The sequence below is a fragment of the Aspergillus undulatus genome, assembly GCF_047715775.1.
Source record: "Aspergillus undulatus strain CBS 261.88 unplaced genomic scaffold BDV17scaffold_71, whole genome shotgun sequence".
NCBI classification, from domain to species: domain Eukaryota; kingdom Fungi; phylum Ascomycota; class Eurotiomycetes; order Eurotiales; family Aspergillaceae; genus Aspergillus; species Aspergillus undulatus.
Window position 1 is genome coordinate 39289 of NW_027396675.1, and position 23610 is coordinate 62898.

The 23610-nt window shown below is 52.5% G+C and overlaps 12 protein-coding genes across 12 annotated transcripts; 8 read left to right on the forward strand and 4 right to left on the reverse strand.

The window, feature by feature from the left end:
* Nucleotides 1-222: 222 nt before the first annotated feature.
* Nucleotides 223-1181, reverse strand: BDV17DRAFT_295574 (aromatic alcohol reductase; the record flags this gene model as incomplete). The annotated part of the gene is made up of 2 exons (XM_073763088.1): nucleotides 223-1104; nucleotides 1152-1181. 2 exons carry the CDS (start codon nucleotides 1179-1181, stop codon nucleotides 223-225), a joined length of 912 nt encoding a protein of 303 aa, XP_073611093.1.
* A 284-nt stretch (nucleotides 1182-1465) lies between these two features.
* BDV17DRAFT_275112 (uncharacterized protein) lies at nucleotides 1466-3077 on the forward strand. The gene is made up of 3 exons (XM_073759177.1): nucleotides 1466-1577; nucleotides 1631-2245; nucleotides 2288-3077. The coding sequence occupies exons 1-3, from the start codon at nucleotides 1486-1488 to the stop codon at nucleotides 2892-2894; spliced, it is 1314 nt and encodes a 437-aa protein (XP_073611094.1). The 5' UTR covers nucleotides 1466-1485; the 3' UTR covers nucleotides 2895-3077.
* A 307-nt stretch (nucleotides 3078-3384) lies between these two features.
* On the forward strand, nucleotides 3385-3928 carry BDV17DRAFT_295576 (uncharacterized protein; the record flags this gene model as incomplete). Its single annotated transcript, XM_073763089.1, has 3 exons — nucleotides 3385-3562; nucleotides 3610-3710; nucleotides 3773-3928. The coding sequence occupies 3 exons, from the start codon at nucleotides 3385-3387 to the stop codon at nucleotides 3926-3928; spliced, it is 435 nt and encodes a 144-aa protein (XP_073611095.1).
* A 192-nt stretch (nucleotides 3929-4120) lies between these two features.
* On the forward strand, nucleotides 4121-5004 carry BDV17DRAFT_295577 (SDR family NAD(P)-dependent oxidoreductase; the record flags this gene model as incomplete). The annotated part of the gene is made up of 3 exons (XM_073763090.1): nucleotides 4121-4163; nucleotides 4216-4683; nucleotides 4742-5004. 3 exons carry the CDS (start codon nucleotides 4121-4123, stop codon nucleotides 5002-5004), a joined length of 774 nt encoding a protein of 257 aa, XP_073611096.1.
* Nucleotides 5005-7777: 2773 nt separating this feature from the next.
* BDV17DRAFT_284818 (cytochrome P450) lies at nucleotides 7778-9476 on the reverse strand (the record flags this gene model as incomplete). Its single annotated transcript, XM_073760596.1, has 4 exons — nucleotides 7778-7909; nucleotides 7957-8955; nucleotides 9004-9191; nucleotides 9245-9476. The coding sequence occupies 4 exons, from the start codon at nucleotides 9474-9476 to the stop codon at nucleotides 7778-7780; spliced, it is 1551 nt and encodes a 516-aa protein (XP_073611097.1).
* A 1711-nt stretch (nucleotides 9477-11187) lies between these two features.
* BDV17DRAFT_295579 (putative integral membrane protein Pth11-like) lies at nucleotides 11188-12535 on the forward strand (the record flags this gene model as incomplete). Its single annotated transcript, XM_073763091.1, has 6 exons — nucleotides 11188-11314; nucleotides 11365-11384; nucleotides 11434-11470; nucleotides 11517-11584; nucleotides 11631-12004; nucleotides 12067-12535. The coding sequence occupies 6 exons, from the start codon at nucleotides 11188-11190 to the stop codon at nucleotides 12533-12535; spliced, it is 1095 nt and encodes a 364-aa protein (XP_073611098.1).
* Nucleotides 12536-13140: 605 nt separating this feature from the next.
* Nucleotides 13141-14927, reverse strand: BDV17DRAFT_275121 (RTA1 like protein-domain-containing protein). The gene is made up of 2 exons (XM_073759178.1): nucleotides 14358-14927; nucleotides 13141-14304 (listed from the first exon to the last, which is right to left on the reverse strand). Exons 1-2 carry the CDS (start codon nucleotides 14462-14464, stop codon nucleotides 13365-13367), a joined length of 1047 nt encoding a protein of 348 aa, XP_073611099.1. The 5' UTR covers nucleotides 14465-14927; the 3' UTR covers nucleotides 13141-13364.
* Nucleotides 14928-15024: 97 nt separating this feature from the next.
* Nucleotides 15025-16126, forward strand: BDV17DRAFT_220150 (uncharacterized protein). The gene is made up of 2 exons (XM_073755581.1): nucleotides 15025-15343; nucleotides 15396-16126. Exons 1-2 carry the CDS (start codon nucleotides 15239-15241, stop codon nucleotides 16026-16028), a joined length of 738 nt encoding a protein of 245 aa, XP_073611100.1. The 5' UTR covers nucleotides 15025-15238; the 3' UTR covers nucleotides 16029-16126.
* A 485-nt stretch (nucleotides 16127-16611) lies between these two features.
* On the forward strand, nucleotides 16612-18255 carry BDV17DRAFT_284821 (Zn(II)2Cys6 transcription factor domain-containing protein; the record flags this gene model as incomplete). Its single annotated transcript, XM_073760597.1, has 4 exons — nucleotides 16612-16668; nucleotides 16760-17263; nucleotides 17311-17445; nucleotides 17497-18255. 4 exons carry the CDS (start codon nucleotides 16612-16614, stop codon nucleotides 18253-18255), a joined length of 1455 nt encoding a protein of 484 aa, XP_073611101.1.
* Nucleotides 18256-18414: 159 nt separating this feature from the next.
* On the forward strand, nucleotides 18415-20600 carry BDV17DRAFT_220152 (putative amino acid transporter). Its single transcript, XM_073755582.1, has one exon. It carries the CDS (start codon nucleotides 18574-18576, stop codon nucleotides 20308-20310), a length of 1737 nt encoding a protein of 578 aa, XP_073611102.1. The 5' UTR covers nucleotides 18415-18573; the 3' UTR covers nucleotides 20311-20600.
* Nucleotides 20601-22125, forward strand: BDV17DRAFT_220153 (uncharacterized protein). The gene has a single exon (XM_073755583.1). The coding sequence runs from the start codon at nucleotides 20890-20892 to the stop codon at nucleotides 22012-22014; it is 1125 nt and encodes a 374-aa protein (XP_073611103.1). The 5' UTR covers nucleotides 20601-20889; the 3' UTR covers nucleotides 22015-22125.
* A 487-nt stretch (nucleotides 22126-22612) lies between these two features.
* Nucleotides 22613-23369, reverse strand: BDV17DRAFT_275127 (uncharacterized protein). The gene has a single exon (XM_073759179.1). It carries the CDS (start codon nucleotides 22991-22993, stop codon nucleotides 22625-22627), a length of 369 nt encoding a protein of 122 aa, XP_073611104.1. The 5' UTR covers nucleotides 22994-23369; the 3' UTR covers nucleotides 22613-22624.
* Nucleotides 23370-23610: the final 241 nt, after the last annotated feature.

Genomic DNA, 23610 nt, shown 5'->3' on the forward strand with positions numbered 1-23610 from the left:
CGGGTAATGGCCTTGCGCTCTGCTCTTTCAGTCTTTGTATCCTTGGTGTCTTGTCCTTATTATTGTTGGCTGTCACTCATCCTCTCAGTTAATCTAGCGGAGATGGACTCTAGCTGGCGATGGGGGAGTTCTCTGTATGCCACATCTCCTATGATTTGCGATTCATCCACTATTCTCCCATCCTAGATTCCACGGGGTACTGCTGGTAGTAGAGCATCCAGGTCAAGCTAGAACCTCCTCGATCACCCTCTCCAGATCACCCTCCGACATGAACCCCAGTCCCAGCAACTCATTATCCACCCTCCCAAAACACCCCCCGAACCCCTCGCCGAACACGGCCCTAACAAATAACCCCATCAACCCTTCCAGGTCCCTCTTCGCTCGGCCATAATTTTCCCGCGCTACGCGCTCCATTTCCTCCGTAGAAACCGCCACGGGATCCCACTTCCGCCCGGGGGCGAGACCCCTCGCGAGACCCAACAATTGGCGCTGCGTCGTGACAACATCGTGCACATACAGCGCTTTATTCCTGGTCGCGCCGAGCCGGCGCTCGTCAGCGTCAAGAACAGCCACAACCGCCCGCGCGACCGTGCCCAGGGTCGTGGTGCTGAATGGCCGATCGCCCCCGTCGTAGAACGGTGGATTGTCCGATCGGAAATCAACCTGGAACCCCAGTGCCAAGCCCCAGTCTAGGAAGACGCCGTTACGGATGGATGTGTAGCTGAATTTCGGATTGGCTTTGGTGACTTCCTGTAGCAGGGAATGGATTTGGAGTTGCGGTGCGTACTGCGGGAGGGCTGCGGCGTTGGGGTTGGATATGTCTGCCGTGAATTCGGAGGGAATGATCCGTTTGACGCCTGCTGCGACGCATGCATGGATTAAGGGGATTTGGGCGAGGACTGCGCTGGGTGAGAAGGTGCAGATTACTGCGTCCTGGCCGGTTAATGCGCTGGTGAGGTCCTCGACCGACGTGTAGTCGATTTTCCTTACTTGGACCGTGTCCGGGAAAGCTGCCTCGGAATCAGTCCGAGAGAAGACGGTGACGTTGGATTTGTTGGCGGCGATTAGGGCTTCGAGGACGACTTTTCCTAGACTTCCGGACGCCTGCCTTGTTAGTAAATATCCAAGGGTACGTGGTGGAGAAGGCTAACTCCGGCGAGGACGATGTTCTTGATCTCCATCCTCCTGTCTGGTGAATAATATGGTCATAACGAATACTAAGAGGTAGTCAAAGGTGCTTTTATATCTACAGATCTCTGAACACATATCTTGATACCATCAACCCGACCTGGCAATCATAAGACCGAGCCCAGTGGATATGCACTATACGCCACTCCACCGCAGCGCTGCAGGTGCGGACTCGAGCGGACGCTAAACTCATCCAGGCTAGCCTCTCTTTACTCGGGGCGTGGTCAGTCCAAGGTTGCCGACGGAGGACGTGCATGGTACAACATCCCGAGTAAGCACAATAGCTGCAGAGACGGCATGGACAGCTACGCACATCAAGCCTGTATCCGCTGCAGAAAGCAGAAGCGCAGATGCACAAGGCTACTGCCTGTCTGCGCCCGCTGCAGCAGGTCTGCTCCCGTTTCCCTTGCATTACGCGCGCGCACGTTGCTAACGGTTGCAGATTAAATCTGCGGTGCAGTTATCCAGAAGTCCACGAGAGCTGCACCCCAGACGCTGCCGGTACTGGCGTCGGCGAGGCAAGAATATTTCGTGATTTTGGTGTCACCGGATCTGATTTGACCCATGCAATACAAATGCAGGTTTCCGACGTCATTGGCGGCGGAGATGGAATCGCCCAGTCCACAGCTGCATATTTTAGTACCGTCCATGTCTGGTTTCCAATAATCGATAGAGATGCCTATCATCGGCGCCTTGAAAAGGCAGACCCACCGTCGGAGTCCAGCCTGCTTACCCTTTGCATGTGTCTTATCACTATACCCAGCAGCGATGGGATGTCAGCGCAGGTGAATGGCTTGTACATGTTCGCCACTACCACCGTATCCTCATTAACCGCTGCCGGGGTAAGCTCACTCCAGCTTCTTCAAAGCAGACTGCTCCTCTCCCTCTTCGAAGTCGGACATGGAATGTATCCCGCAGCGTATATCTCCATCGGGGCAAATGTCCGGGCTGCCGAAGCCATGGGCATAGATTCTCCTCCACATATGGAATTCCAGTCAGAGATTGTGGGTACCGATGATGCATACCGGCTGTGGCTAGGGCTGATTATACTGGATCGGTGAGTTCACTGCCCCGGTCCCGGATTTGCTGACTCCTCGAGGTACATATCCCTCGAAATTGCTAGGGCACCGAGTATTCCTATTGACATCAGCGACGTGGACGAGCGCGTACCGAAACATCTCGTCGACCTCCACCACGCCTCAGCTCTTCTTGAGAAGGTTCTGTCCCACATTCACAGCACAACTCCGTATGAGCAGAAGGCCGCCGAAGCAATCCCAATCCTTGAAAACCTATCGTCGTTCAGGGAGTCTCGCGAGTCCGAGATTCCGGTTCGGAATCCAGCAACGGCTCTATGCAGCAGCGCGTTCATGACAATCCTTGAGTTTGGTTACCGATATCACCACCCCACGGGCAGGGACTGTAGCCCGCTATCCTTTGCGCTGCTGGAGGCTGAAGTCCAGCAGTTCGTCGAAGCAACGAAGAGCCTCCTACGACAAAGCCCCATGGATGATGCTAGTATTCCAGTATTCTCTATCCATTCGATCGGTAAGGCGGGTATCCTTATTCTCCAATACCTCAAGGATTCGCAAGTCATCGATATTCCGAGATCGTTAGAATCTCTGAAGATGCTTTTGCGGACAGCCAGCAAACACTGGCATGCAGCAGGTATGTCCGGCCTAGCTCCTGCTGTACAGCGTAGCTGCTAATTGGAGCAGAGGCCTACCTTGATTGGATTCGTCGAGAAGAGGCTGCCTCGACTGAGCAGTGATAAAGCATTCACCGGCCTCGGATGGTGTCGACAGCCTACTTTCTTCGTGGCGTTATTCGTAGCCCCTTGAGTCGTTGGCGGTTCCGCTTCCTTTGGAGCATATGCCAGCACTGCAACGTAGTGAGTGATAGCCATTCATGCAATAGTTCGATGATTCGATGTCTTGCGTAGTAGTTGTTGGGATGACGTCATGACAGTTGCCGCGCGGAGACTGTCAAGACTGATTCTAACTCAACAGTGACTTACACTGACTAGGCTCCAATCAATCTTGTCGACTCCTCGTACAAGGAGCCTTCCGTTCCCCAGTGGGTGCAGAAAGATTCGTCCTGCCTGTCAGACGACCTTGACGTCACAGCGCGAAAATATATAATCCCCAGCGGCACCAACACCGAGTCACTGCCACACAACTGCAACAAACCGAACGCAAAATGGAGAAACAACCAACAGACAACAAAGCCCAGGCTACCGGCGCGCGCATCGATAATTCCAGCGGGGACGGCCTCGATCGCGATCGCGCATACGACACCGGATTCAAGTACCAGATTCCCGAAGCGGGCCAGCAGGATCCGCCGCAGTACCAGGCCCAGTCTTCGTCTGGAGCAGACAGTATGCCCCCCGAGTTAACATCAGTCAAAAGAAGGCTAACCGAGTAGGACCGCAATCGATGCGTACCTCCAGCGGAAATAGAGTGCAAGGAGGAGACATGGGCGAGCGCCTTGGCAGCGGAGTGAGGGGCGTCTTCGCAGGGATCCACGTATGTTGCCCTTAGAAGCCGAAGACGACGCACTGTGCTGACGCGCTAATCAAATCTTTCAGGGCGCTGGCGAGTGGCTGCGCGGAGGACTTGGGGCTGCAGTCGATAGGACATTCGGCAGCGAAGAAGGCGTGACTAGGAACGAAGCCATTGCGCAGGCAGGGCAGGAGCAGATCCGCTCGGGGAAGTTCAAGGACTCGGGGGCTTCGAGGAAATGAATGAATCTCGGAGTTTCTTTTCGATTCATGTGCCACAGTGAGAGGGCACTGGCAGTGGGATTGTGCACGGAGATAAGCCGGATTCCCTTAACGCCGGTGTAGCTCGGATATACTGAGGCCCAACAGCCTCATCTTCTCATCCCTCTCTTCTTTCTCTCATAGTTGAAAGTGGAATTTATATGCCCTTTGACCATGTCCCTCTGTCTCAATGGCGTAGCCCTCATCACCGGCGCAGGTAATTGGAGAGCTACCATCACTTCACTAGCCGCTTCTGAATCGCACAACAGGACATGGAATCGGCCGCGAATGCGCCCTCGGATACGCAGCTGAAGGCGTGAAAGGTATCCTACTAGCCGATGTCAATTATGAAGCCGCTCTTGATGCCGCACAGGAGAGCGAGACCCTTGCTACCAATCCAGCCTTCACCGCCGTGGCTATGCGCGTCGACGTAAGGGACCCCAACAGTGTCGCGGACATGGTCAACAAAGTCCTCGAGATTTTCGGCCGAGTCGACTACTACGTGGGCCTCGGGCCACAAGCACTGGGTCAAGCATGGCTGGACTTTGCGCAGGGAACCCTCCTCTGCGTCACCGCGGTAGCCCAAGTAATGCGGCGCCAAGTTGTCGGGAGCTACAAGGTCCATGGACGGATGAGGGATGCTGGCCGCGGTGCCATTATCATAGTCGGGGCGGCCAGCACTGTTGGCAGACCGATGGAAGCCGGAGACGAGACCCTGAACTTGATTCGAAAAGCTGGTGGGTAGCGCTGCCCTACTTAATATCCCAGAGCTGATGTACACGTTCCTGCGAGCAGCAATTGACAACGCCGAGCATGGGATCCGCATGAATACTATTCGCCCCGGCTGGGTGAATGGCGTAGTCTCAGGTATAAGCAGAGATATCGATCCTTCATTCCCAAAGAGTGTCGTTCCGATGTGTCGGATGGCGAAGCCTGAAGAGGTCGCGGATGTCGTTCTCTTCTTGAGCAGTCCTAGAGCGAGCTATGTGACTGGGGCCGCGTGGGTTGTTGATGGAGGTATGGTGCTGCAATTGGAACACAATGGAGCGGTTAAATGAACGTCAGAAATAATATGTTTTGGCGGACCAGTCGTTGAATCGAATCCTGGGACTAGAATGATTGAGCGCCATGTTTTCTGCTGAAGGAAAGGCACATTGGAAACAAAGCAGTATTCGAAAAAGATAACATGTCCGCCCCAAGCGATACTTGCAAAAGCTGATTTCTCTGGCCACCTTTTCTGGTTTCCCTTCTATCTTTCTAGATAATTTGGATATTTATCAAATCCGGTCATGCCAAACAAGGCACACTAGTCCAACGAGAACAAAAGTTCCTTCAATAATGTCTCCAATTCTCAAAGTCAATCGAAGTATTTCCAACGACTCTGTCGTTGATATGGGCCTCAATCTTGAGAATTCCCCTCCTGCGCCTCGTATATCACTTGTTATGAGACCGTGAGAAGATAGACGCGTTTTCCAGAACGAAGCCTACTGGGAAATTCAGATAAACCGAGGTCACTGAAGTCGATGTTGAATCTGCCAACTTCAAGTCAGCCGAACATGACCGATATTGGCCTGCACCGTACCTTCATCTTCCTGTCCGGCAGGGGCCAGGTCTGCATCGCTTGAGTAAAGCCTTAATGTGTAAGACTTGGTCGCATTTCGTTTCTGCGCGTAGTCAACCTCATAATCATAGAAATGGTTGCCATTTCCTCTGAAGGATACCCGAACTCCTGCTTTATAATCTCAAAATCTGTTCGTAAATTCACTTCCAGGGCCAGCTTTGCTGTGCGCAAGATCACTGAACGCTTTGCCAAACTTCCGACTCGTGAAGTCATAGTACTTTTGATCAATCGCCGTTGAGCCGCACCTTCCCCCTAGATTCGATGAGACAAGCCGCAATGATAGATAAGGCTACTTACCGGTACCGGTGCAGAGTCTTCAGACTTGAGGATGGGTTGCACTTCCTTGACGCGAGGTAGGTGGTGATATCCTGGCACACCCATAGTCAGCCATATCGAGATCCCAGGAAAAGACGAGAAGAATGTACACCTACCACTGTTCCTCCACCACAGTCGCAGACAAAGGCCCCATCTTCGGGTTGTGTTGAGAGTTAGAGGCTAACGGAGTGAGTCTGATATGCTGCCCTCTTACGTTGACAGAGAATCCCAGTCCTTCAGTAATTGACCTCATGAGGGCTGAAACAGCCGCTGCTTCGGGTTCCGGAATGAGGTATAGAGTATCGTTGTTGCGCGAGCCGAATAGCAGGAACTGTAAACCAGAACCCCAGCGGGGTGGATTGCAGGATCTCCCCCGTGATTTGCTTTCCGATGGTATGGACAATGTGTTGATAGATAGACACCAGAAAGATAGTCACCGACCACCTGTACAGCATCCTTGTCCTCTGGCAGCCTGAACATCCCTATTGCTGTAGCACCCTCTAATGCGGCATCATAGCTAGTCAGAGGAGTACCCCTGTCCAAAAGCAATTTTGTCCAAGAGCATGAGATCGTCCCTGGCTCAACCTGGTATCCCCATCGGCTTCTTTCTGTGCCATGAGTGTATGCGATACGAGAGGGTGTTTTCAAGATGGTTTCCGTGTCTCGCTGGTTCGGGCCATGACTTGATGAGGACTATGTCATCGATACCTTTACTGCAGGCGCTGACATAGCTGGCTCCTGCGCAGGGTAGGTTATGTTATGCTACGGTTTATCTTGTTCAGCAAAGATGCTCTCACCCGTATAAACAGTGCCGTAATCGACAGTCCCTAATGGATTCAAACTCGCCTTAACATGAAGCAACAGTATCAGGGCCTTCAAAGAACGGAAATCACATGAAAGCCGATTCTGCCACATGTGAAAGCTCATCCAAAGCGGGTACAGATGAAAATCAGGAGCCAAGGCCCCGCTATCATAACCAACACTGCAGGACCTCGTGCCTGAGATCTCTGCAGTTACCTCCCGATTTCGATCCTTCGTGAGGAATTGTACCCCAGGCCTCCGCTGCACATATGGCCTTGACGTCGAACAGTCTTGGTAAGTTATAGCCTTTAGCCGAGCATTGGCACAATCGCTCAATGGCCAAAGTTCACGCGCTGGAGGTACTCCTTTTGCGGGTATGTCATCCCACCCGTGTCCCAAGAAATTTCCCCCTCTAAACTATGAAGCGTTAAGGAGCACTCGGCTTCCCTCTTCGGGACAATCCTGGGGCTTCGGACGTCAGAGAAGTTTGAGTGCGTGTTACGCTGCAGCCTTTTTATGATTTGCACATTCGCATTCCTCAATCAACAATACCGGAAGGCAGAGTAAAGATCAAAGCAATAGGATACCCATGCAGCAGGCGTCAGACAAATTGCATTAATTCATTTAAGCAAGACGAGGGCTCGACTCGAGACCAGTTACCTCAGAGTAGATTCATGTGGTTTTGTCTGCTAAGAGCTTTGGCAAATATCCTGAACATTCATCAATCCAGGTAAGTCTTCCGAGCAGGTTTCCAGTCGTCCCTCAACAAAACCCCCATATCAAAGCCCCCAGCACGACACGATACGATTGTGTACGTCGCTCTTGCACGGGTCGACGTTGAATTTGACCCCCACGGACTTATCCAGTAGCTCGACTGTATTTCCACGACTCGCATGCTGTTGGCAGGGCCTCAGACGATGAACCTTTTTTCTTGGGTGGTTCCGAACTACGAAAATGGAGAAGGGGGGTGGTATTCCATTGTCAAAAGTGAGCCGTTGAAATGATCATTGTCGGTGTCGATCACCATCGGAATTATAACCGGCAACGATGTACTAGGTAGCTATTCCAGGTTTACAGATTATAGAGAACATACATTATTCAGCCTTCACCAAAGGCCTTTTGTCAATTGTCACCCACATATCCCGCCAGAATCCTACGCCTCCCTTGATCACAAACTTGGCTTCAGGCTTGCCCTGCACTGTGGATGGTTTATAGTGGCGGAAGAACTGGGCATGTTAGCAACTACGTGACCCGGGGAGTGTGAGCGGCATACCTGAAGTGGTCCCTTGAACAGCTCCATCATCGCAATATCCCTGCCCAAACATACTCTCGCTCCGTACCCAAAGGTGAAGAGATACTTGTTCATAATCTTTGCCCGCTCGGCGTTCATCCATCGGTCAGGGTTGAACTCCTCTGCATCCTTTCCGAACACCTCCTGGTCCCGATGCATGATCCAAGGATTTCCAGAGATCTCAGTTCCGGCCGGTGCCATTTTCCCGTATAAATCAATGCCAGGCTCAGAGACGTATCGGGGGAAGATGTTCGGGGCAGGCGGGCACATTCGCAGGGTCTCACGCACACAGGCGACGAAGAAAGGCAGATTTTCCTGAATTTCCGCATACTGGGGATCGGTGTCGCTGACGAGGCCCTTCTTGAATGCCGCATCGACTTCTTCCATCATGCGGTCATACACCCCGGGGTGGGTGAGGAGGTAGTGGATCATGGCCTGGAAGACGGTTCCGGTGGTATCAGCGCCAGCAAGCAGGACGAGCAAGATCTCCGCCTTGATATAGTCCATCGTCAACGGTTGGCCGTCCTCTGTTCGTGCTTCAAGGAAGGTCTGCAGCAGATCAATCCGATCAAAGTCCTTTGTTGACTTCAGATCCTCGAGGCGCTGCTTGATCAGACCGTCGCGGAAGCGCATGAGGATCCCGATGCCCGAGTCATCTTCGGGTTTTGCGACCAGGTACTTTTTCAAGAATGTCGTCTTGATCCAGCTCGTGAACGGGTGCAGACGCGCGAGAAGGCCAAATGCAGGGAGACCATCGTGGAAGCCCTGGATCAGACTACCAACGTCCTCACCCTTCTCGACAAAACCGAAGGGCGCACCGAAGCCGACCTCGCTGATGATGTCGTATGCCATGTACACAGCCCACCAAGAGAAGTCAAAGACCTCGCCTGTTTTCGCATATTTTTCGTCTAGTTTGTTGACCCACTCGCGAATCCGAACGTCAATCAGGGGCTCCATGCGCTTTACACTTGAAAAGCTGTACTGCTCAACCTCAGCATTTGTTTCCTCGCACCGGGCTTCTTCTCTTACCGGTCCTGCGGCGTGTTTCCGGAACGCGGCATGTGTCTTGTGCGATCTCATATTGAACAGGGACTCCGTCTCACCGAACGAGCCGGTGATGTAGTGGCCAGTCTTGTCGGCATTGCGATGGTAGATCTCAGGGAGCTTCTTTGGGTCGGCGACAAGCAGCAAGGTAGGAGTAACTCGAACGACGGGTCCTAGCAACAGTTACTAGTTAGCAGAAGCCAACAAAACATGCGAGGGAATGTACCATATTTCCTGGTCAAGGCATAGATAGTCGGGAGCTCTGTCTCCTTCATGTTATGCCATGCAATCCATAGTCTTGTGACACTGCCCCAGAACGGACCTGGAAAAGCTGAAAGCGGATGGAAAAAGCGATAGTAAATAATCTGATAGATAAACTTGAGCGCAACATAAGCGAAGCAGCCCAGAACGGCATTGACCAACGTCAGCTGCGTCAGAACCTGTTCCCCAAGCGCCATGATGCAGGTTGACGTTCGAGCAAGAGGCTCAGGGAAGAACCATGGAGAAAAAGAAAAGATGCATCACCATCTTTAACAGCACCGCTGCAGCTCCTGATTTGGCGTGCCCCATGTCTAGACTCGCCCTCCTTTTGGCCTTCTCCTTCCCGATTAGAAATGCCTGGACCACGAAGGCCCGGGCATAGCAGCCCAATTGGGATGCCTGCAATTCGCCATGCAAGCCAAGGTACTTGACAGGCCGGAGCGAACGAATCAAAGTCCAATGAGAGATCCACTGCAGGTCTAGGGATCGGCATAGTCTCGCCGTTGAGGGCGCGGAAGACGGGCCAGCTGGTGGCTGCCGCACGGTGGGCCTTGTTTAATATTGACAGCTCTGGGGCTTCAATTGCCCTCGGATAACTTGGCCAGCGGCATCCTGAGACGCCCAGCAAACTCTATTTCGCGGTAGAACAATGTCTGACTTTCTTCAAGTGACAGTTAAGCTTCTTCACCCAGTAGTTTGGGTTCGTTGGATTCAACATCCCAATGAAGGCTTCCTGCCCTCAGTCCGCGAACAGCAGTGGAAGAAAAGCCCAAGGCGCTCTTTCCCATCCAGCCTTGCGAACGGGCCTCTGCCTCTCTAGAGCTCATCGGACTGTGTCCACTATCCGTGTCCAGTCCACGGTCCACCGCGCGTACTTTTTGCGGTGGATCATCAAGGCCACTCTAGCGACTCCACTATGAGACGCCGTTGTCGATGACTCGATGCCCTCATCACCGGCCGGTTATCAGATTTTCGCTTAGCCTGTTTGAGGAGAAGCATTTCTTCCTCGATCAGGTCTACTGAAACTCGGCTCGACCTTCTAGCTGATCACTGACGCTTCCGACAGCGGTCCCCTTAATAACAATGTCTTGGTGCTACACCTCCCATGCAGGTATGACTCGATGCATGATACGCCACAAGAAACTTGGCGCCAATGCCAAATATTCTCTGTCACACCCTATATACGGAGTAGTGGGAGCACTAATGCTATATGGCAGCTGCTGCAGTTCTTGCTTATCTGACCTGTCATATGCAAATAGATATACTCGACCCTGCGAGGCTCGAAGGATCTCTTTTCCGAGCTGGATTCCGCGTAGTATTCGATTCCGATAAACGGCGATCCTAGCCATCTTTGCTAGTCTGGATGGCCGATGGATCCCATCGACGGGATACTGTTCCAACCCCGCAGAACCAGGGCTTCTTGACGTGTCGCATTGTCTTGCGAGAACAGCGTTCACTGGCCAGTTGCTCCGAAACGGCTCCAGTTCGTTTGCGAGCCGTTGTGTCTCAGAAGTTCGTTCGGTCTCGTCCCTTTACCTCTTGCCTTGTCCCTGGGTGGAGGCATCGCTAGCGAGGCCACCTTGGCAGGAGTCCAGAACGAACAGCGCAACGATCAGGTCCTAAAAGGGCAAACAGGTCGACACATGGAGTCTCAATATGATGTCTATCATTGACAGGGGATTTACCTGTCATAGGGCAGAGCTTCTCCAGTTCATGTCCTGTTCCCTTTTCCGATAACCCATCGCCTCCCTTATCTTAAGTCCACTCCTGACCCTAATACGTCCATTTAACCCAGCCGCCCTATTCAGACCATCCTAAGACGTGCTCTACCACCCGTCTCTGGGCAGTCGTTGTTTTCTAGTCTCTGAGAAGCTCCTCACCGTTGACTGTCTTTGCCATATTTTCACCATGGCCGAAAGTCAGGGCCCGGTGGTCACTGGCGTGGCGGTCGTATTCGCGGTCATCACTTTCTTCGTTCTTATCCTCCGAGTGTTCGCTCGGATCTATGTCTTGAAGAAGATGGGAGTCGACGACTGTACGTTATGTTGTTGCTCCTTCCATAGAGGTTTTGGCTGACATTGCTAGTTCTCATTATATTCGCATGCGTAGGGCTCCCAGTTAACAGATCCAGCACATCACTAACACTCTGTATAGTGCTTTGCCTGGGCGTTTTCCTCCGTCACCGTCGTCGGTTCGTCTCCTTCTATCCTATTCAAGCGCCATACTGACAGTCGCAGCGGTTAACCACGGTCTGGGCAAACATATCAAAGATGTCGACCCTGACGGAATGACAACATACTCCTTTGTATGTTCTAAATTTCCGTCTTTGACCACGGTCCTAACTGTTTCAGAACGTCTGGCTAAGCTCCATGTTTTACCTCGCCTGCCTCGGCTTCGTCAAAACCTCCGTCTGCTGGTTCTACACTAGACTCGGCGACAAGTTCCTCACGCGGCTCTCATTCACGATGTTCACCATCGTCGCATGTCAAGCCACCGCAAACGTCCTGACTGCTGCCTTCCAGTGCAACCCTGTCCGTGGAGCGTGGGACAAGAACAACTTCACCGGCCACTGCGTCAACATCAACGTCTTTTACCTCGCCAATGCGGCACTCAATATCCTTACCGATCTTCTCACATATACGTTGCCTGTTAGGGTTATCTTGAAGCTCCAGCTGCCACGCAAGCAAAAGATCGCTCTCGTCTTTATCCTCTGTCTTGGTCTTTTGTACGTTAGACTCCTTTCTCCGCCATGGTTTGCAATCACTAACCTGGGTACCACCTTCTCAGCGCCTGCGTCTCCTCCATAATCCGCATAACTTACATCCCTGAAATGCTCACCTCGGCCGACGCAACCTGGGCCATCAGTGGCGCAATGTACTGGTCCGTAATCGAAATCAATATCGGCATCCTCGCGGCCTCCATCCCCTCCTTCAAGGCCATAGCGTCTCGCTTCCTACCGCGCCTCATCGGCGAGTACACCTCCAACAAAGCGTATGGATACGGCGCGCGCTCAGGGTCCGGATTCTCGAAAGTGCGCGACCCGTCGCAGTCTCATAACCATGATCAAAGTCACAGCCGCAGCCGCGGCAGGTCCGTGGGTATGCATACGCTTCGCAAAAACCGAGACGGCGACAACGACCATGCAGTTATGGGGACGAATATCCACAGTGCGCTGGACCGGACGAGTGAAGAGCGCATCTTTGTTCCTGAGGGCAAGATCTACGCGCATACTGAGATTGAAGTTCGGCAGGGTTGATTGTAGATCTACCTAGACCTTCAGTCAGGTACCTACCTCCTTTCGTCTTGCCTGATTACTTTGAATCATTTGAGGGCGCATACATGAAGAGGCATGGGAAACCTTGTTTGGAGGAATAACTAGGGTTGGAAGGTTGGGAAAACTTTGGTTGGCTTAGCTATATGGGATTTCTGGCGTCGGATGTCTATACTATACCCTTTCCTTTGTGATTTTCTTCTTTTGTTTTCCTGTGCTTCCTTGCTTAGATTTAGAAAACATAGGCTCTCATGCACGTCCCTCTCCGCTACGCAAGGCAAAGAAGAAGTAACCCAGGCTGCCCTTGTGTTTAGCGAACTGCTGAAATAATCGAGGACTTGCCAGCAGAGCATTACAGAAGGAGTTCTACAGTGAGTTGATCTATCGTGCTCTGATACATACTGTATGCTCTCTCGAACCTCTGCTCTTGCTCGTGGTGGTCTTGCAATGGTTGGTTGTGGAATGCGCGCTGGTTGCTATATACATACCCTACATATACCCAACAACCAGAATTTTGATACTGATGGGAACACACACAGCATCCGAATGATAAAGACAGATTTATATTATTCCATTCCAGGAGGTCAACAGTCACATTTGCGTGGTCATGTATTGATTGATGAAATGGTCTTCAGAAGCATCAAGGCTGCCGGCTAGGGTATAGTATAACAAACTTCACGCTGAAAGGCAGACAGATAAGAGGGCGTAACAGGAGAAAAGTTCGCACAATAAACAAAAAGCAAGTCTATCTATACAGCAAACCCCAAAACAAAAAGGAGAATGGGAATGACTAGACAGCTAAATAGCTAAAGACCTAGACAGTCTCCTCCGGCTTCGGCGGAACCAGCGAGCGGCCCTTGACGTTGGACGCGGACCCCGTCGTAAACCCATCCTCGCAAGCCGGCCATCTCGCAGGTTCATCCCAGTACTTAGTGTGGTGCTTCCCCTTCTTCATCATACCCGAGAGATCAAGCGGGTCGATGAAGGTCTCGAACTTCGAGCGCGAGTCGAGCCATCCAGGACCCATGCGCTCGGTGATGCCGTCAAAGTCGAGGTACCGCATCTTGTCGCGAGGAAGGTACTGGCCCGGGTGCAGGAGGTTGATCCAGAAGGTGAACAGGACCATGGGCGCGGCGTCGAAGGCGTAAAGGAGCCACTCCTGGCGTTGGAAGTACTCGCAGGTATCGTTGCAGGCGACGCCCGGTGGGTCGAGGGTGTATAGTGATTCAACGGCGCGGTAGATACAGCGGCAGAGGACAAGAGTCGATGTCCCGTAGAGGGTGTAGAAGAGGAAGCGCAGGTTGCGCGGGAGCATACCCGCCCGCGCGCATTTGCGGTGGAGGGTCCCGACAATGAAGACGAGTGCGATTTCAACGATGCACTGCAGGATCACCGAGACGGCCATGAGGGTTGCGCCGCTGCGGTATTTGTCGATTTCTGTCGCTCCGGTTGCGATGCGAGCACCTCCGGCTGCGGTAAGGCCTTCGACGACGGCACCGATGTAGACGAAGAAGAAGACGGTACGGTTGGGGTTCAGCCAGGCGAACATGGGGATGTAGTGCATGATGCGGCCGAGGATGTTGTAGGCTGAGGCGGAAAAGACGGGTGGTGCGGCGTAGACGAAGACTGTCGCGGCGATGTAGAGGTTGGTATGCTGAGGGTTGTAACTTGAGATAGCTCGCAGGATCCAGCCGATTGTGTAGAGAAGGGCGCCCCAGAACATCCAAAAGGTGACTCTCCAGAAGCGAAAGCGGCTGGGAAGGTTAGCAACATTGAATGCCTGGTATAAGGAGGCAACGTGACTGACAAGTTCTGGTAGATGTGTGTTGCTAAGGACAAGCTCAGCACACCGGCGAAGACAATAGGGAGGACATGACTCAGTCTGTACTCGTATATTCCGGTCTCGGCGTCCATTGTGAAACGTAATTCAGAGAAGGATACTCAAGAGTCGAGCTCGAAGGAGGATTGTTTGTGCTTTCGAAGAATATCTGGGGAATGGGACTCAGGGTCCATTATATGCCTGGGCGCCTTGGATCGTCATCTTCAGCCCTGTTGCCGTGCGTTTCCCGTCGGCGGCACATATGCGACAAAAGAGGTTAGACAGCAGCAGAGGCTGAGATGGGTGCATGTCTGGAGGAAGAGAAGTGCATTAAAGTGCTGATGGTTGTCGCTGGCGAACACCTAATCGGGATCGCGGGTCACCGACCAGGCGAGAGTCTGGAGAGATCATTGCTGGGTCCCAGAACTGGCGCTCTATCGCGCCCGAAGCGGTTAAGAAGCCAAGCAAGGCGCAGCAACTAAAGAAAACAGATCCTCGCGGGGGTTGATCCTTGCCCGGTCGAGCAGAATGTGCCGACTTTTATCCAGCAGGCGACGGTGCCCTAGATCTTACCAAAGAGCCGGGCAGTGTTCAGCTGTGGTTGATTGTGTCAGGATGAGTCGCGAGGGTTCATCCGGATCTGCGATGATAATATGTTGCGGCCTGGGATTCAAGGCAGCAAGGAGCCTGTCCAATCAGGGCCCAGGGGCCCGCGGCCCAATCTTCCGAGAATGGTTTAGCGTGGCGATGCCTATAGATGGACAGATGAGCAGATGAACAGATGAGCCTCTGTAGATGATTGTGCAGCTTGAATATCAGTCTATGACTGAGAATAAATATAAATACAATGGAGATACACGGTCAGGAAGATGCAACAACAAGCAGTTCACTCCAATTGCTTGATCAGTCTCACTATGGCGGACAACTCTCCCTCTCTCATTCCCTTCCTGGGTGCCATGACGGCCACTGGAGGTGTAAGTTCTTGTTTTAGATTCATCCTGATGACCCTGTACTGACCCTACAAAGCAGGGCTTCTCTCCTAAAGATGGTCCCATGGCCCCTTATCCAAAGATCGAGGATATGGAGTCTCAAGACCCCTACCCTCCCCAGTCATACCATACCCGACAACCCTCTCGCTCCATCTACATCGACTTTACCGGATGGACACAGAGCCATGTCCACGTCAGGGAGGGCGGTCCCAGAGGCGCAGTCATCTACACTCTCGACTTGACCAGTCGAGACCTGCAAATGAAGTTCTTTGCTGCGGGATCACGCACAACCCTCGCTTCCGTCAAAGCCTCGAGCCCCGATCTCGAGGCTACAATCCGTGGGCACAGGATCAGCATGTACATCTGGACGAGGCTCAAAAAGGAGGCGAAGTTCAACTCGCCCTCGTTGCAGGGCGCATCCTTGACTTGGAAGAGCCGGAGTATGAAGGTGGTTGATTTTGAGCTGCGAGATGTAAACTCCATCCCTCTGTCGCAGTTCCACCCTCACCCTTCCTGGTCCCGACGCAAGGCTGGTCGACTGGACCTGTTTGGCCCCAGCGTCAGCAATGGACAGCTCATGGAGGAGATTATGGTCACTGCCTTTGCCCTGGTCCACTCAACCGGCCTTCAACTGGACGCCGCTACGGGAGGATCCGCAGCATCTCCTTGAGCATTTATCAAGATGCTTTTTGGCGGTTATGGTGGAGAAGAGTTTGTCTTTTCGTGCTGAGATTTGCGAGGTTTGGACCTTGGCCGTCAGAATAAATATATAAAGGCGTCTGGGTTACGCTTGGTGTAACATAGCTGGTCTATGAACGCGTTTCGACATCATGGTGTTCTTTGATGTCAATTATATGATAGTTTCAGTCATTACTGCAATATATCATTCGTTTCAAGAGCCGTTGTTTTGTAGTTGTTGCGGGTTCCTGCCGTAGGTACAAAGCAGCCTGCATCGAGCAAGGCTGAGGCTGCAGAGGTTTTCCACAGCCGCACGACCAACGACCCAATTGCACGCACGGAACAAAATCAGTCCTCCGATCTGAGCGTCAACCTTCAACATGATAAGCTGTTTAGTCCAACTCTACTGCACTTTGCGGATCAGCAACTGCGCCTCGCCAAGCCCCCAGATCTCGGCGTGTCGGATGCCTGATGTCGCGGCTCGTCCTGCTCGTGTCAAGCTGCCTTCGGTTTCCATCGTTTGGACGACAGATATCTTCAAGAAGCCATCTGAATCATTCGAAATATACGGGATCATGCCTGGAGTTCCGTCGGGAAGAGGGTGCGACAACTGCCGCAAGTCGAAGAAGAAGGTGGGTAGCGATGCTCCACTGCGGATGACGCCGTTGTCACTTCAACTTTCAACCCCTCGAAGCATGCGCTAACAACATTTTCCCCTCGCAGTGCGATGAAGCCAAACCCGTCTGTACACGATGCGCCCGCCGAGGGATCGAATGTGTTGGGGCCGGCGAGAAGCGCTACAAGTTCATGATGGAAGAAGGCCCAAACACAATCGCTAAGAAACGACGTGCTGTACTCCCCGTCGCAGACCGCAAAGACGTCACCCGCATTACATCCAACCCCAGCAACCCAGTGCAACTCATCGCTCAAGGACTCGTTTCCGCGATAAACCCTCAGACGAGCTTGAGATACAATATGATGTGGGCGTACGGCGGCTATCTAGTGCTTATTCCCCGCCGCCTGGGACGGGGGAATGACGCGCTGGACACGGCTGTCGACGCCTTGGTCACCACGCATCGGTCTTATGCGTCATGCAAGGAGGTTACCGTTAGCTCTCTCACAAAATACTCGAATGCTTTGAGTGCCCTGCGGCGATGCTTAAATAATCCCAAGACCGCGACCACGTCGGAGACTCTCTGTGCGGTCTCTGTCATGATGATCACCCAGGTGAGCAATTTGTGGTCTTGCCATAGTATTGGCACTGACTGGATCAGCACATGCTGGGTACCTCGGGCCTCAAGTGGACTGGACATGCTGAAGGTGCTGCAAAACTCCTCAAAGCTCGCAAGACTTGTGCCCCTCAAGATGCCTTTGAGCGCATACTTCTACTAGCTTTGCGGGGGCCAGTGGTAAGATTGCATCCAGACTAATGCTACATTTGATGCTGACCAATCTTGCAGTTGTTTGAAGGAGTATTCAATCCCAACATAAACCTAACACAAGAAGAATGGGAAGAGCTGGTCGTCAACGAGCTGGACGCGAGCACCCTGGAAGGCAAGGCGCTGCGGAATCTGGCGCTGGTTCCCGGTATCTTGGACAGAGTGAAAACGAACCCGGACGGTCTCGCCGGACTCTTGATTTTGCAGGCAGAGATGAAGAGTCTGTACACGAAGACGCGCAGTATCGTCAAGCTCTTCGGTGTTGAGTTGCACGAGATCGAAAACCCCGGCCCAAAAGGCCCTCCCAACCCACTAGGCCTCCCGCCCGCATGGCTTCATGCCCATACTCAACGCTTATACAGCATTTGCATCACCATCGCCCTGTACATGAACTATGCGCTTGTCGCCATGAAAGCAGAGGACCCAGATCTCATAGTAGACGCCAATTACCTTGCCATTGAAACGATAAGTATTGCTGAGAATGCCTTGCAGTACCGTCCTTTTGGCGGGGCGTTTGTCATCATGGGTCTGGTAGCAGCATGGATGGTGGTTCAAGACCCAAAGTTGCTGGCTCTCCTAAGGGGCTGGATTGAAGATTATGGGGATGACTTTGATGTTCCGATCCTGGACGCGGCGACTCTGGCAGAGACCTTCAGCCGACTAGACCCGTTTAGAGAAGAGTCGCCCGTAGTGTGGTCAGAGACTACCGAGGAAGCTGTATACAATCCGCCGGTGAAGGAAGAGGTGGACAGTTCTCGGGTAGTGGAGGTACCCAGTTGATCCTGGGTCTTAAACTTCCTTGAAATACATATCCAAATAGATTCGGTGGGCGGCGTTTTATCGTTTTATTTTATAGGAAGATACCATATTTTATGTCTTTATGCTTTTGGCTGGTCATGTGACACTGTCTAATGAGTGGCGATTGCGTCGGTCCGCTCGATCGAGAATTCCGTGGGACTGAGGGGACTCTCCTAAGTCCAGGCCCAACTCTCTTCTCCTCATGGGATTCTGCCTCTCTTGCTCGCCCATTGTGGCTCTGTCATATTTTCCCGTCCATCTCTGCCCTCGCTGAGCAACACCTCCAGCTCATTTCTAACAATGGCAGAGCCGTCGTTGAGCTCCTCCCACCACGACTCCAACCACCAGCGGGATGAAGCCATTCTCTCCCAGCACCTCGATCCCCAGTTCACCGCTTCTTTGCATGATGAAGCCATCGCTCCTGATCAAAATGGTGCAACCTCATCGAGCGTCTCCGAGCAAGCCGAACCTCAATCGTCGCTCCTCTTGCAGGGAGGAGACATGCACCGGGACCTCTACCGCCTCGACGCCAAAGCGAAGCGGGCTCGACTAGACAAACGAGCCTACACATTCTCGGCGATACCCCGGCGTCAGTCTGATCTGTATGAGGAGGAAGCCGCTAGTCTCGAACCCGGCAGCTTTCGTCGACACTTCATCCAACACCGACAGGGCCAGGATCATCCAGCCCTTCACCGGTCGTTCCTCGAGTACTTGGATATCTACGGCAACTTCGCGGGTGAAGATCTGGAGGAGAGCGAGGAGGAAACTGAGCAGGGAGAGGAGGAACAACAGGAAGGCGAGCGCCGGCCATTGCTAGGAACGCCCAAGCACAGGCGGACGCGTTCTGCCCTTCCGGGTGATGCCTCCAACGTGAAGACCTTTTTCACCCTTCTCAAGGCGTTCATTGGTACCGGTATCATATTCCTGCCAAAGGCGTTCCGCAATGGAGGGATTCTGTTCTCGTCCCTCACATTGGTTACCGTCTCCCTGATCTCAACGTTGTGCTTTCATCTGCTGCTCCAATGTCGGAGGAAATTTGGCGGTGGATATGGTGATTTGGGAGAGCGGATTGCTGGATCTAAGCTTCGATCATTGATCCTGGCGTCGGTGGCCATTTCTCAACTTGGCTTTGTCTGCGCCTGTATCATTTTCACGGCCGAGAACATGCGAGCGTTCTTTCTCGCTGTCATGCCAGAGACAATCAAGTCACTCTCGACTTTTCGCTTGATTGTCGTCCAGCTGATCGCTCTGATTCCGCTAGCCATGATTCGGAATATTTCGAAACTGGGGCCGATCGCACTTGTCGCCGATGCGTTCATCCTTTTCGGTCTGGGGTACATCTACTGCTACGATATCGCCAGTTTGGCGTCCCGTGGGCTGGGGCCAAAAGTGGAACTGTTCAACTCTAGTACCTTCACTTTGACCATTGGATCGTGCATCTTCACCTTTGAGGGCATTGGTTTGATTCTCCCGATCCAGTCATCCATGAAGCGACCGCAGTATTTCGATGGCTTATTGTACCTAGTCATGCTCATTATAACCATTCTCTTCACGGGAGTCGGAGCTCTCTCATACGCCACATTCGGGGAGAATACTCAAACCGAGATCATCAGCAATCTTCCACAAAACAGCCGCCTAGTTAACACCGTTCAATTCCTCTATTCCATCGCAATCCTCGTTGGTACTCCAATTCAGCTCTTCCCGCCCGTCCGCATTGTCGAAGGGCGACTCTTTGGTCCGGCTTCTGGCAAACGTGACCCAGGAATCAAATGGAAGAAGAATGTCTTTCGAACAGGAGCCGTTCTGGTCTGCGGCTTGATCGCAGTGGTAGGTGCAGGGGACCTCGACAAATTCGTATCACTCATTGGATCATTTGCTTGTGTCCCGCTGGTGTATATTTATCCGGCGTACCTGCATTACAAGGGGGTGGCGGACTCTGCATGGGCTAAGCGGGGGGACATAGCCATGATGATGCTTGGTGTTGTGTTCATGGTCTACACGACAGCAGCCACAATATCGAGCTGGATGGCCGAATGAGTTGAGCTTGAAATCTCAATGTTGGAAGGCTTGGCCAACGCATAGTAAGCGTCGGGAAGTTGCGAGCCAAACAATCTACTCGATAGAGCCTAGGATAGCAAAACATGAAACACGATTCTGATTCAGACTACCTCAATCCCGATGACAAGGCAAAAGCAACTCCATTTCAAGAGCCTCACTCAGCTCGACGCTATACTTGGTATGAGTCTGAAGCATCGCAGCTACCGTTGCAGTTACTCAAAGCTTAAGCCACACCTGCATCTACAGTTACATAGCCTTGACGAACTATGGCACTAACTAGGCGGTCACCCCTCTCAGTCGAGAGTCAAGTTGAGTTCAGCCGGATCAACCTTAGGCCCTTGTGGTACTATGGTCCACAGTCTCGGTCAATGACTCGAATGGAATCGGTCGATAGGTACCACGAAGTCGAACACGCGGTCAGCCTGAACCCTATACGTGGAACTATTAATATCACAAGGCGAAGCTCGTTCGAGGAAACACCGATAAGCTCGGGGCTGAGGTGTCGATCTGATCCCGCGAGCTGGAACAATATTTGCTTATTCCGTTCACAGGGCGGACATGGGTGCAGATGGGGTGCCTGAACCTGGACTCTGTATAAAGACGCTGCGTCGTTCTCTGTTTGTTATATACTATCAATCATTACATCATTCGAAATTCTCGGTTATTATCACGACAATGAGGTCTTCACTCTTCAGCCTGACGGCTTTCAGTTTCGTCCCATTCGCTCTCGCGGCAGGATCTACCGCTGGCACAAGCAGCAGCTCGAACAGCACTGCACAAGCAAAATGCTACAACTTTGACGGCTCTGAAGCGCCAAACGACGCCCCCTGCGGCACCGGCGAGGTGGTTAATTGCTGCAATGCCGGCGATATCTGCATGTCGAACGGTCTCTGCATGCAGCAGCGAGAGCGGGGCTTGGGTCTTGCGCGCGGAAGCTGTACGGATCATAGTTGGGGGAGGAGGTGTTATGCGCCTTGCTGTGAGTTTCCTTTCAAGCGTTGCACTGGATTCATGGGAAAAGTAGAGCCGAGACTGACTTGTGTATCAGCTGAGTATAATCGCGACGGCGGCATGTCAATCGTGAATATCGGCGTTGGGGCAGACGATCAGGCAGAGTACTGCTGTGGTGGTATAACGATAGAATTCAACTCCGACGACGATGACAATGAAGCAGAAATCCAGTGCCAATACGGCTCCCCATTCACAATCCCATTTGGCACCGCAATTCCCAATGTCGCGGGTCTATCGTCCTCAAACACAACCTCCACCACAACCACAACCGCAGGACCTCCCGCACCCCACCGCATCTCAACAGGCCTTGCCATAGCCCTAGGAATCGGCCTTCCACTCGGACTAGCCCTCATGGGCGGGATCCTCTGGGCTGTGTGGGAACGGCGCAGACGAAATCTACAGCGTAGTATTGAAGAGGAGGGGCGGCGTAAGGACATGTCTTCGACGTCGTACGCGAACGTCAACTCGAACTGGGCGTCCACGAGCAGGCTTATCGGTCTGCATGATCGGTACGGACCGGTTCCGTCGCTAGGGTCTACTTTGAAAGGGACGCCGTATTCAAGTGCTGTCTTTCATTCTTCAACGTCTTTGGCTTCTGGGGGTGCGGCGGCGGGTGCGACTGATACCGTTGTTGCTCCTACTTCTGCTCAGGCCTCTGTCGCTGCCCCCTGATCCTGTCCATCTCCTTGTCGCCCCTACAATGTCTGCTCGAAGTCCACTTCAACAGAGCCCGCCGCAGGTCCCACCTCGTGCTGTCGGGCATGGGGACAAGCATGAACATGAACATGAGCCTGAGCATGATCACGACCATCAGTCTGCGCGTGGTTCCGGACATGAGACCCCGGGGGCGGGGAACATTACGACTCGTCGAATAGTCTGATATTGTCCAACGTCATGATGTTCCTTCTGACCATGGTCCGAATATTCTCGGGTTCTCTCTTGTTGTCTTTCCTATCAATCGTTCAGTGCTTGTGTTTGTCAGTCGGCGCTCATGTTGCAGATTGGACCCGGTTTCGCATGGTATGGCATAGATTGCATGGATTGCATGGGTTAGCGTTTAGCATAGCATAGTATAGCGCATCGTTAGTCGTTACATTTCTTGTTTTGGGTTCGAGGAAACGTTAAGGTGGACAGGATCTTGCTTTGTTTCTTGGCTTCTTGATGCATTGGGCAGGTTGCATGTGTTTATTCATTCCTGCGCAGATGAGGATCAGTACGAGTGATGGGTTAATGAACGGGATGATAGTTGATACATAATTTACTGCGATTGGAATTCATCATGCTATACATCTTGATCCTTCATATACCGCCGTTCTAGTTTGCCAGAGCATACTAGGCCGCCGACATGACTTCCCCAGCTTATGGAACCCCAGGACATATTGCGTGGCAACGAATGTTCTCTAATGATTGTCGGAAGAGCTGCTTCTTCCTTCATCTTACTTCTCCCTTTGTAACCATTCCTCCAGGTCCAATTCCTGCAACTCTTCCGGTTTCCCAAGCCATTTGAAAGCAAGACCCTCAACAGTCTCCTGCTCCTCACCACATTCGCTGCCATTACAGAATTCAATCTCACAAGGCCCACGAGGACACCGTTCGCTACTTGTGAGGTCACGCTTAAGACGATTACGCTGTTCCCAGAACGAAAGCTCATACGCTAGTCCGTCGACAGAGTTGGTTGGCGATCCTTCACATGAAGAACAGGCCAGTCGTCCCACAGCTTGACTTGGTAGCCCTTCATTCTAGCATGGTGCGTCGTGGGTGGTTCTACTTCGGGGAGACGCAGGATCATGGCAAGGGTGGAATCCATGGTAGGGCCGTCGAAGAAAAAGTATTGTTTTCGGAAGGACACTTCGCCCCGTGGCTTGACGACTCTTTCGTAGTAGTCTTGGAACCTCTGGGCCATGATTGATGGTTCCCCTGTTCTTGCTGTATGCTGTGTTTTGGTATGCTACTCTGTAGATAAGCAAGTAGGACCCCATTATGCCAAGGTGCATCACGTGAGAGCCCCTAGTGCAGCGGGCCGTTCTCGGATGTGTCGGCATCTTAATTGTGCTCCATCCCTCCCGTACACTCCCCCCCCCCCCCCGAATCCGATACCTCAACATGCCTACAATCTCTATTTGTTTGCCAATTTCTGTGACAGACATGAGGGGCCTATCCCCCGATCATGCGCGCGCGCAGAGAAATGTCCAGAGGGCACGGTTTGGGTCATGGCCGTCAACCTTGAGCCCAAACATTTGAGCACCATATGCATTGGAAAGACGACAT